We start from the raw sequence: 13,196 nt of genomic DNA on the forward strand, positions 1-13,196 counted from the left end.
TAAGTTTTCCCTGAGTTTGTTTGGGTTCTGCAAGGCTAAGGAAGAGTGTTGTGCTGCATTTTATTAAAGTGGGGGGTCAATTAATAATTTACAAGTCATTTCACTTTCATCTCTAAGGTCTGAACACGGTGCTCTTTGACGTCGCTGCCTATGATCACCTCATATCTCTCTAAGTCTTGCCATACTGTAGGAGGAGAGGATTGGCTCTGCATAACAAGTGCAAAACATGCTGGGGGACCTTTTGGCCAAACTTTAAATAGGATGTGAAAAGTTAATATAGAAAAATGTTCACAGAAATAAATTATTAAATACTTGCTGGAGTCAAACAACCCCATTAATACTGTTTTTTCTAGTAGAGTGCACATTTGATTGAATATCAAACGGGAGTTATGGATCTTACCGTCTTCAATCAAAAGCTCACATATTATCATAGTATGACATTTGTAGTTTCTTGTCAATGTTTAACTAGTGCAGTGTTGAGACTGACACTAATGGAAAAGCATTCAACTAAATACTATGAAAAGTAATAAGCATTAAGAACTTATTTTTGTGATTGTATGTCTACTTTTTCACGGCCATGGTGAGTCATGTCAGATTGGCCAATGAACCTTGGGAAAATTACGTCCCTCTTCCGAGCAGCTGCATGAATTTAATTATAGAGCTGGTAAGTGGAATTTGATTGCAAGGGAATGGTAGCTACAGAAAATAGAAACGGCATTACGAACATCATTGAAACATTGGTTGCATTTGGATAGACATTGGATTAACAATAGTTATCTCTGCAATATGTCATACTGTATATAACTGCAGAATCAGTGGCTGCTTTGTTGTTTTCATTACTTTTTGGAGTTGATCTGATCAAAGGTCAATTGGAAATAATGTGTACCTCAATTAAAACTTTTGTAGTGGGGATTATGGTCATGATCATTTTTGATTAATCAATTAAAAAAAAACATGAATGCTAATTTTTACTGCAAGAAAATGCTTTGTTGCAGTTTCTTGCAACAGATCCAAAAGGCTCAACCAAGCAGTCAATAACATAAGCCCAACACAGACAGATGGAACACTGAATGACCTGATTAAATATTTGAAGCTGCTTACGAGCAGCTGGACTCATATATAATATAGAGAGAAAACTGAAAAACAGAATGAAATGCTTCCCATATTTTTAGAAACAATGTTTTTTTTTTTTTTTTTAAGTTGGCATAACCAGTACCATGGCAAGTGTGGGTATACTAATTTCACTGTTTTATTTCATTCTTAGTCTGTATAGGTTATTACTATGCCAATAATAGTTTCCGGCATATCAAAGCTTAACTGCTGCAAAGAACAAAACAAAAAAACGTACAGAACTCTCTTAAACTCCTCAGGGAAAGGATCTTAATGAGTGTATAGTGCATTATTTACAGTTTGCAGCTTGCACATGGTAGTCACATGCCACAGAATGACATGTGAGCAAGAGACAGAAGTCGTATTTACTGAAGAGAGCGAAACGCCCAACATTTTGGTCATGTTGTGGTTAGATAAACAATGTGTTTGTCTCCATTACTAAGATACATATCACTTTGGTTCTAGTGTTTGGTTGTCTTCATTGGGGAAGTGTGATTTGCGAGAGAGAAGGAAATGTTGCAAGTGTGAATGTGTGATTGAAACTGGATGTGAAATCTTGGTATGTTTTCACTTGGCCTCTGTGGAATAGTATAGGTAAACATTGGGTAAGGCAAGAAGGTGAATGAAAGAAACAGGCTTTATTGTCAGCATCACCATTGTGGATTTGGATATTAAGGGTGTCATAACATCTCTCTGTGAGCAGGTGAACGAGAACTTAATTTCAATGAAACATGAGAAAATCATCAATACAACTTGAGCTGTGTCAGTGGGGCAATCACAGACAACTGGACACATTCTCTGTTCTTTGCAACAAGGGTGAGCATTTTTTTGTTTGTTACCTGTTTGACCAAAGCACAATCTATGCACGTGTCTTTTTCATCAGGCACAGGGTATTGTTTCAACAATGTTTTAAAAAATAAATAATTTAACCTTTATTTAGCTAAGAAATACCCATTATTTGAAATGGATAAGACTGTTATCATACAAGAAAAGGAGAATAATAATTAAAAAAAAACATCAACCATCAATAGTCAGATCACACATTTAGGTGTTACATTAAAACCCATATAATACAAAACAATACATCGTTTTAGCCTAAATATGCTTAATGTTTATACCAAAACAAAAATGATCCCAAACACACCCAGTAGGACATGTTTGTAGACACTATTATATAACTTGGTTACAACAAAACAATAACACAAGCTGTTATCATCACACACATAGACATAAAAGGATGTGTGAATTTCCCGCCCGGCGTCCTATCCGCGGCCCTCCTTTCATAATAATCTCAGATCTATTCTTACAAATGACTGAGTCCTATCCGCTTGCTGTGAGATCAGACTGACCCCTCCGTCACAGCAGTCTCCTCCCCTTGGACGCCACGCCGACCTTATGAGTGTCATCAAATCTGACCAATGGAAACTGGATCCCCACAGCCGACGTATCTCGTGCTCCAATCAGTACGGATGTGGGCGGAATCACCGTGGGCCTGGCTTTCAAGCTTGGTTGCGAAGGTAAGCTCTGGATGGGTATTTGTGAGTTTTATTTCACATTTAGCTTATTATTAATTCTCTAAGTTATAACATATTGCTGCATGTGCTTTTGTATGATTGAGTCTGTTAAAATAAATTATGTTTGGCGGTTAACGGTCGCCCAGTTAGCCTGGCTGGCTAAGTGTACATCACTGCAAAGTATCCCAATCAGAGAGAACAACGGTGATTTCCACTATTATAACAATTGTTCTTTTATTCTGATTGATGGCTGTATTGTCAGCTCTATAACAGCCCTGTCAGTGCACGTAGAAAAATGTCAGAGGATCCGGCTGCCTTGAAACCTTTTTTTGTCAGTTACTACTTTGTTATAGCTAAGTTACACGGTTTAAGTTTGCTTTCTCTTACAATTTAAAACTGTTAAATGGGCTAACAAAGGGCTCTGTCTGTGAGTGTAAAAACACATTGGATTTTAATTTAACCTTGCTTCCTATAGCTACCTCTTACATATTGTTTACATCTGTTTTACCGATCACAGTACACTGGCTCCACTGTCTGCAAACTGAATACTAAAAAGGTTGCTCAGGGAAACATTTGTACAAGAAACGCCCTAGTCATTATGATAAACTCATTATCTAATGTTAACATACTATTTTGTTCTTATTTATAGAGCCTTTACCGCTGTGAGAACTGACTTACTACCTAGCTGAGGAGACATCAGGACGGATACCATATCCTACCACACCTCTTCTTTTCAAAGCAGCCCCCTCGACTGTTGGATACTGTTCAGGAACTTTTTGAAACCGGACAACACACTTTTATAACCTTTTGAAAGTAATGGATTTTGAAAAGACCTAACCTGGATGGTTTGCTGTTTTGTTGAAAGCCTGCTGTTGGAGTTTGCAAAGTTTTGAAGAGGTTGCATTAAGTCTTTCTGGAGGGGAACTAACCTAAAGCCGGAATATGGATCAAGCCAGTGGCGGGGAGGACCCGAATAAACCCTCTAAAAAGAAGTCCAACGAGGACGAGGGTAAAAACAAAAAGCTGGTAGGTGTTCAGACTGGCTCATTGCTCGTTGTATGGAAGAAAGTGTGCAGTGAACTGTCACATCCTGTATTCCCAGAGGAAGGGTTAATTTCTCTCTCAGCTTTAGTAGCCTAAGTCTTAGAAAGTTGCACTCCATGGTAGCAAACGTTTCACTACTTTGCATTATTAATTCAGGTTATAATGGCTTAGTTTGGCACATTTAACTGAAAATATAGACTTCTAAAATACAATTGTATAATGTTAAAGTCTAGCTAATCAAACAAGGCAAATTTGATACTTAACTCCAGTAAAGTTAGTAAACCACGTATTGCCAATACAGCACATTTGAACGCAGGATGAGGCTCAAATGGTTATTGATGTGTTGTTACTATTTAATGTAGCTGAATAAGAGGGGCTAATAGCTGTGAGTGTTCAACAGAAGAGCTAGTATTACATTGAGTGCTTTACTTTTCAAAGCACTCATCGCATCATGTGATTATCCCTGTCAATACATCTCCTGGAAGTTCTCTGAAGAGCATTCTTGTTGTGACAGTTGGTCTACCAATTGATTTTTTTATATGCAAAGTTCAGTTACAAAATGACTCGTTGCAAAGCAGGATATCTGCATGGTTCGAGGGTGTTTTGTAAATTGCGAGAGTGTGTGTGATTGATAAAAACTGTCAACAGTCAGCCTGAACTGTATTATCTACTCAATTAATGACAGTCCCATGTTGCCACTTGTTACTAGATAACAAGTGGCCAACTATGTCACCAACATTCTCTTTTTGCTTTAGGTAGTTTAATGGTTAATGTAGAGTAAGGATTGTGCTTATTAAGAAGTAAGCTACCCTGAATCTGCATCATTGGAGCTGAGGTGTCATTAAGCTATACCTGAATGCCTTGAATGAAGACTTGAGGTTGTGGTGGCAATAGGGGAGGTGGATTCTGTTTAAAGTCTGGATCGATAACTTCTAATCACAGCCTTTGCAGTACTTGTTTAAACAGTGTTTCTTCCTTTTAGAGCAAGGGTCTTATTTGGTGAACTTTAGCCACAGCTTTGCATTCTCGGTCTTGAGTGGAATGTAAACCTGTAAATCTCTGTCAAATGTATGTCACTGCTTACACATTGTCATCAGCTGTAGAAAGTCATGGTGGAAATGCATTTTCCATACCAAAGACAAAACACCTTGGCTGCTGTTAATAATCGTTTCTGCTTTTCAACGTTTGTCAGCATGTTTGGCTGCTGTTGAACTTCCTAAAAGAGCTTAATTGACTCATAGGGTTTTAAAACAGCTTTATATTTTGTCTCTACTTTTCTTTTGAGTTGTTCCTACTTTTATAGAAACTGGCCAATGAGCCAAGTCGGACTGATTGCACACACAAAGACTGGCCGCTAATTACTTCATCAACACCTCAATTGTCTACATAGGAGGTGTTCCTCCTGTATATAACCAGTCCTAAAACTGTGACATATGGAGTCAAACAGTACTGCTGTGTTTTAGATTGGGTAAACATTCCCACACCTATAATCACTGGTTGTGTTCAGCAAAGTCAAGGTGAGGGAAAGTGTGACCATAACAACTGCCAGACAGGAAATCCCTTAGTGGACTGAAATGACATGTTCTCCTAGAGCTACCTTAAGGGTGTTGTCTTGAGAATCAACAGCCTGCATCTCTTGAACATCCTGCCTCCCAAGTTTAAAAAATCTTTGCAAAGGGAATCTGGATGACGTAAGCCTTCAGCAGAATTCTCTGTGAGATCACTTATTTTTGTTCCTTAAAGTGGTCTCAGGGCCCTGTTGCTCAATCCTCCAGGCAGAGCAGTCCAAAGCAAAGGAAGCCTGAACTGTGGCAGCTGCAAAAATCTCAACACTTAGTTTGGGGGAGGAAGTAATCATTCATCCCTGGGTGTAGCCATGATCTGTTCTCTTTGGTTTGTTCCCACTTTTTAGCTACCCCAATGTAAACTGTAGCTCCAAGTTTGTCTGCATGCATGTAAATAAGATGTACAACCTTAAAAGTACTTGAAAATGTAATCAGTGAAATAGGAAATTAAAATCAGCTCAAAACGAACATTTATCAGATGATTATCTCATCTCCTTCTTTCTCTGGGTTAGCCACTTTAACATTACTCATTTTACTTCTAGGTTAATATTTACAGTTTTTACCATATATGGGGCTACGGGCGTGCATTACTGACATGTGTGGATGTGTTCCAGACATGCGCTAATGTCCATCATAAACTGGATTAAAGTAGAAGTTGTCACTGTCCGTCCAACCTAAGAGCTGCTGAAAAGTACACTTACTGTTTGCATGGCTAAGATGCAAAGTGTCCGAAACTGGCACAGTTTGGTCTCCGCAAAGTCAAATCAGGCTTTAAAGGAGAAACACTGAAAGCGGTATGTTTGTTTAACAAGTCACAGAGTAGGATTACATCACAGCAGTTGCATTCAGGTTTTGGCACCGAATGTAGATACTCAAAAACATAGACAAAGACATTAGAATGTGAGTTGTTGTTTGTTGCTATACTTTGTCCTTTTTGTGATATGGTAGAAAACATGGCATCCAAAAAAGGCAGTTGGAATGAGGTTATTTAAAGGAATTCAGAGGAGCAAGTTTGACAGGAGTAATATTATCTTTCTGCATACCAGAGTAAAAGATGACCTCACTCAGAACAGCATGAGGGAAACGTCATCCCAGTGCATCCCTATATTAACCTTTCGACTTCACATCAAACCCTTTTTAGGTACAAGCTTATTTTAAACCTTCAATTGCAACATAGGATACAGTCATTTATTTTGAACTAATTAAGTAATTTTTCTCTTTACCAGAAAACTTAAACATAACACATCCTTTATGATGTGAGAAAGAATGATAATCTTAAACAACTTTGCTGTAATTTTATAGAAACAGCTGAATTATAGTATCAGGAATATAAAAGTACATCAAATCCACTCAGCAGGGATTTGTCATACATCAGAGATGTTCATGCACAAGCTCACATTATATTTAACAAAGGATTTTGCTGCAATTTAGATAGATTGTAGAATTGTGATTGCTGTCAGTTAACATACTGATTTATGTTAGTTTACAGGCTGTTCTTGTCAGCTTTTCTATTATCTATAAGAAAGGAACAAGGGTGATCTGTATCTCAAAGGTCATTTGTTGGTGTGTGAATGGGAGGGAGAGGGAAACTGGTCAGGGGTTAACTGCATAACTGAGATGACTGTCTATTCTTTTCCGCCAGTATCCTACACTTTAACTGCACATAGTTTGACAAGTTAGTCTGCACCTTAGTGAATGAGGTCTGAATGAACGTGCTTATCAACATTTACAACTTGATTTGGATGGTTGCTTGTGACCTTAGAACTAATGAGCGAGTGTAATCAAAAAATAAATGTTTACAGTACTGTACCCATTCTCACTTCACAAGCAAGTGTTTTATTGCTTCCAATTTGTAAGCTCAGGTGAAAAATATGATGGGAAAAAAAATTGAATTACTAAACTACATACAAAAAATAACACCCTGGCGGCACATTAAGAAGTAGCAAGGCACAGAGGTCACGTTCATGTGGGTCCCTATTCACACAGTGTAGACATTCTGGTTAATGAGTGGTCAAACCGGCCAAAATGTCTATTTAATACAAGAAAGTATTTGTATTTGGTACTGTGGGAAGTAGGGGAATATTTGCTCCGAATAATAACAAATAGATAACGAAAAGGACACTTTAGTTTAAAGAAAACCGACAGGTATGCAAGTTGTGGTGGTCAGTAAATATTCAGCAAATGTGCGATGCAACCAGACATGACATCTGTAGCTATGCTGTAGGCTTCTTTCTACAGGTTTATGAGAGTTGCCGTGTTAAATGAGTGTTTGTGCTAGTGTGACACGTGTTTGGAGAGCGCAGGAAGCATGCTACTTGTTAGCCAAAGCTACAGGAAGAAGCCGGGTGCAGCTAATTATCATTAGCGTTGGCCGGCCCGTCTCCCAGCTACTATGATTTTTCAGCTAGCTAAAGTCTGGGAGGGTAACCGTCAAACTGTGTGTAAATAGCTTCAAGGCACGGGTGGATAAGATGTAACAAAAAAGTTACCAACAAAAAGTGCTATAGCATTTTGTCTAACTAACCACACCCTTATGACGACAAAGAAGTTTGACAGGTTAGTAAACGCCACCATTTCAAAACACTAAAACGGTCAAACATGTCGGAACCGTTATGCTGACATACACTCTAAGCTAGCCAACATGTCCAGTCATGGCCTCGGTGTATCAACATTGACCACACCTAGTATTAATTTAATCCAAATGAAACATTTTAACTTTACATCTATGTAATCATGTGTTGATAATTTTTCAAAGTATTGTATCTTCGTTATGCTCATTTGTGTAACGTTAGCTTAATTAGTTGACTTGACCCAATAGTACATGATGTTAATCTCGCTTGCTTTGCTCAAATGAAGTGCTTTCTAAAAATGTGTTGCAAACGGTCTTTAAAATAGGACAATGTGAAGCTGGCACAGTGTCAACATTGGCACATGTCCATCGTTTTTTGTCAGGTTTTATTTGAGAGTGTTCGTAATTTGTATTTAACCCTTTTTTTAATTAACTGGGATTTAATAAATGTAATCATGCTTGTCATTAAAGTAATTAGGGTTTCAGTAATGAATGGACAGTTCAGCAGTCCCCCAGTAATGAGAGACCCTGGACATGGGAGAGATTAGTGGAGAGGCAAACAATACTTTGAAATCTGCATACATGCATTGACACAAGTGTGATTCGTCGTTTATATTATGGAGTATTACAATGCTGTATCTAGATTTGACCTTCTGGAATAACATCACTTGGCCATTTTTCTCTGAATATTTCTGAAACACTTGGATACAATTCCAGTATGACATTTAATGAACACTGTGATGGACTTCGAATAAATAAGTTCATTAGTGTTTTACCACATGGCAAGAGATATTGTCATTGACTCACTTTGTGATATCACTCAGCTCTGCTATTTATTAGGCCAGAGCCAAAGTAGTACATTGTGTCAGATTTAAAGTTTTTTTGTTAGGCAACAATACTGTCTACTTTCATGCTTTTGACACGATTGCATTGTGAATCTTATTCATTATGGCTCACTTTGGCTGTTGTTGGAAGCTGTGTCATTTGAAGCCTTTGAAGCTTTGATACATGAGCTTGAGGGAAGCCTCAGGGATCATTTTAGGTCATGTAAGCATGTGGTTACAATTTGTTATGTTGTTGCACACATTGTTTTACATTGCTTACCCCCCTTCTAGGTTAACCTCAAAAAGTTTGTTTCATTTACTCTTTATCTGATATTTTTTTTGCCACTCTGACATTATTTATTGTTGAGTGAATATGAACAGGGATGCGTTTGAGAAGCGGCAGGAAACTGAACACATGTGAGCATTTTAATGCTTCAGGAAGGGGGAGAGAGGAAGTGGTGAAGAATGCTTCACTGGCAGTTTAAGAAGAAGGCAGATCCACTGCTCTAATGTAACACTCTAAGATAAGCCCTATTCATGAGCATCAGTGGGATGGATCTAAGACTCATGAATGGGGATCTTGAGCATCCTGCTTTCCAGTCTAGTCTAACAATGTATGAATGCACTTGGTCATAGCTGCATACAGTAATTGATGCATGAGTGGTAGTCTGTGTTTTGACTGATCAAGTGAAGAGTATAAAGTGGGCCGTGATGAAGGGGATTCCAAGCTCTTTTACTTGTATGACATTGAAAGATTGCAATGGGAGGTTTTGTTTTGTTTTGTTTTACCTTCATTCATTATTTATCAGGGTTAAATGGACAGCTGTTCACACTTCATTTTAAATCAGATACAGTTGCGAGATATAGGCTACGACAGAATGTGACATCTGTTACAGTTCATACTGTGTCAAAGAAGCGTTTTCTTACATTCATGTCCTCATAGCAGTAGCCCTTATGGATTGACTACATCATATTATAGTGCATTTGAAGTGTAAAATGTAATGATTAAGTTAAAGTAATTGATTTGTTGAAAAAAAATTTTCTTGTAATGCGGAACGCAAAAAGAGGTCAATGAATATGCACGACTAACTGGCCGTCAGAGTGGACCTGATTCACTGCCCGGTTATTATCAAAGACTGTATATAATATATTCTAAAGGTTAATGTCTAATGAAAAAGGCTTGACACAGGGAAATCATGTTTCATCCTATGTTAAAGGACACACAATTCAATAATTGTTATGTGTTATATCCCTGAAATTGTTTGTAAAAAATACCATACTGTGTAGCGGGCACTCATTAGCAAACAGCCTGAGATACGAGGTCATAAAGTCCCATTTTGAACAATACACAATAAAAGTGTGATTTTAAGTTGTTGCTATTAAAGTAGGACAAGTTATTATTACATAAATGGCTGCAGTTCAAATAGTATTTGCTGGATATCTTTTAAATCCATACTCTGAACATTTAAATGATGCCATGAACAATTTAAGAAGGCCCTATACGCTGACATTTCCAGCCTATCTTATTAACCTTCACTTTTGTAATAGCTGCATATCTTGCTCACCCTCATGCGTGGAATATTACACATTTGCTCTCAGCAGAGAGAACCTGAGGGCAGAGCTGTGCCAGTCTGCAGTCACATGGTCAGGCCGTCCAGTGCGGTGCCATTCAAATCTTAGCTCTACTGGTCTTTGTGTGCTTCCCTTTTCAATAGTTGCTGTTTTAGGAAGCTGTAAACAGTACCAGCACTCTCCTGAAATAATAAAACTACCACAGGCTCATGCCCTTTTAAAGTCCCCTCAGCTCTCACAGAAACCTACTGCATCTTTCTTTTTTAAATGACATGTTCTGACAAATATTTGAGTTGAATTTTGAGAAAAGTGAAAGTCAATACTGTGCTTCAGAACTAAGTCAACTCTGAATATTTTTTTAGAAGAATAACTATGTGATCTGTACTTCATTAAACGGTTCCTAAACCTGTTTGTCGAGAGTGCAAGTGGGGCCTTCATGGTGAGTGTGTGTTCCGGGATAAAAGGCTGCTTCTCTTGTGGCACTCCCTACAGTTGTGACACCACATCCTACATGCTGTTTAGCAATCATAATAATAATAAGCTCATGACTGAAATCTCCCATTTCTCTCTTCCAAAAGAGTTTTACTCCCATTTTATTATTTTTTTTTACCAACTCTCACTTATTTATGGCATGGGAACCTTTCTGTTGCTCGAGGAACAATTGGTTACATGGATAAATTCTATCGATACATTTAAAAAAATGACTGGGAATTGTTCATTAACATCCCTAAAATGCTGTCAAGAAACAGGTTTACTGAATTATCTTGATTTCAGATCATGTGAAAGGTGTGAAATACCTGCTGATGATTTTACTCTGTAAAGTTATTCAGACAACTGAAACAGGCCCTGGTGCTGGAGAGATGAGCTCTACCATCCACATCTGAATAAAGATGGGGCTTTCAGCTTTAGGGCAAATGAAACAGATGTTTACTGTCATTTAACTTTCCGCAAAAAATATTTGCATAGTGTGAGGGAATACGCCAGAAGGGTTTCATAATTCATACCTGGCTGCTGAAGATGTTTTTTAATAGAGCATTTTGTGTATTCTAAATGGCTTTCTAAATCAAGTTTGGATATACGTCACATGAAAAGCCAGGGATAAATAGGGTCTTACTGTTAGTGTCTCTTGTTCCCTGATCTGCTTGAGTTGGGCGCACAGCGCAAACTTTAAGATTCATTTCATAGATTTGATCAAGAAGGATAAATGATACTTTTATGCTTCTATAATCGTTTGTGGCATCATAGAATCTCTGAGTTTACAAAGACGACTAATGAGAATACTTTTTAACAAGAGAATGAAGATACATTGATTTATGTGTCGAAAACTATAGATACTGTATACTATATTCAGTTACTTGGTATTTTGTGCTGTCCGATGCCACTGCCTCCAAAATTGAGACATCAGACATCATAGCTTACATAAAGATAAAGAACCTTATCAACGTCTTCAGAAGCAACAGCTGAAATTAAGAGGCCCTATTTTATTGAAGTTCAGAACATGATCATTGTTTCTAACTTTTCCAATATTAAATGTGTAAATAGCTGATTTTATTTATCAGCTTAGTTTTTTCTGGTTGCTGATAAGTATCCTGCTCAACAAAAGCCCTTTTTGTTTATACGCTCTGGCAAACACAGTTTTTGCATTACCTGTAGTGCACTCCTTCAAAATTCCTTTATTTTTTTTCATGTTTTGGGCATTTACTTGAATTTTGTATAGCTAATTATGATATTTTTCCCCCAGATGACTAACAGAATGAAATGATGACATGTTCGACAGACAAAGGTGGCTTGGTAGAAACACACCATGGCCGTCTTTACAGCTATTCTGGAAAACGTATTATTATTAGAACTAATTAAAGTAAAACAGATTTCCTCCTATACTCGTTTTACAAAGGAATCATGGCTACTGATTTTATAGTGATAGTTCCAGTGAGTGCGTTAAAATGACATCATACAGATGGTGTAGTTAAATTGGGAATAAGAGGGGTTGCTGTTTAAAAGCTGTGCACTGGTAGCCCATTTGAAACAAAGTCTGTCCTTTGTCCATCTTCGATGTGACACCCGGTGGATTTTTATAATAAAACTAAGATCCTTAGAAGGCTAATATCAAAATGAGATAATGTAATATTAACAATAATTGTATTTTGTAAGATTAATTAAAAAAGTTATTGCAAACTGATATGGCTTTGTGTACCCAAATTGACTCTCAAGTTGTGGGATATTGCTCTGTGAATTCATTTTTAAAGATCTGCGTGGAGTCATAATCATATTTGATTAAGGAGGGACCCAGAGCTAATTTGATTAGGTTATTTAGAGGAATATGTGTTTGGTAATAAACATTTATTATGATGAAAAAGTTTACTTTAATAAGCGGGAGAAGCCCAGAGGACATGCAAGCTTAATTGTTAGATGTTAAATTGCGTTGTTGCGATGTTGCCAAGATAATGGGCAAGGAAAGGCCCTCAAGTCAAGGCAATTAACCAAACAGTGGTTTGATTGTTGTTAAATTGATTAGAAAATGTCTAAGTACTCTATTTGAAAATTAGCTATTGTTTCACGCAGTTTTAGCCTTCAAGAGAATGCTGGGCTTAATGATACATACTCTGAGTGAGAGTGGGAAAAGTTGTTGCTCAGGTCACAATATTGGGTGAAGTTGTGCAGATATGAAAAAAGAACACAAATGACGGTGAAACAAACACCTGGACATCCCAAACAGCCTTTCATGCGTGATGCCGGATGAGTATGACTTTTGTTATGTCGACTTTGAATACCAACTTCAAAAAGACAGAGGTGTGTTTTTATGGCTCTTAGCTTTGTCTCACAATGTTTGATCAGCTGTTGCAGACTAAAGTAGTGATAGGTATGGCAGTTTAAATGTCGGCTCAGGGTTGCCCACAGCGACAGCAGATGAAGACACACAGAGAGAGGTGCAGGTTAGAGCCAATCTGTTTGCTCGCCCCAGCATCAGTAGTTTCCTGATTAGAATAGGGGAGAAATC

The 13,196-nt window shown here is 37.7% G+C and overlaps 1 protein-coding gene across 1 annotated transcript in view; it reads left to right on the forward strand.

Moving 5' to 3' along the window:
* Positions 1-2,597: 2,597 nt before the first annotated feature.
* Positions 2,598-13,196, forward strand: part of diaph2 (diaphanous-related formin 2) — a 329,957-nt gene continuing 319,358 nt past the window's right edge. Inside the window, 2 exon segments of the mRNA XM_063876203.1 lie at positions 2,598-2,627; positions 3,274-3,650. Coding sequence (XP_063732273.1) covers positions 3,567-3,650 — 84 coding nt within the window. The 5' untranslated portion in view covers positions 2,598-2,627; positions 3,274-3,566.

The sequence above is a fragment of the Eleginops maclovinus genome, chromosome 23, assembly GCF_036324505.1.
Source record: "Eleginops maclovinus isolate JMC-PN-2008 ecotype Puerto Natales chromosome 23, JC_Emac_rtc_rv5, whole genome shotgun sequence".
NCBI classification, from domain to species: domain Eukaryota; kingdom Metazoa; phylum Chordata; class Actinopteri; order Perciformes; family Eleginopidae; genus Eleginops; species Eleginops maclovinus.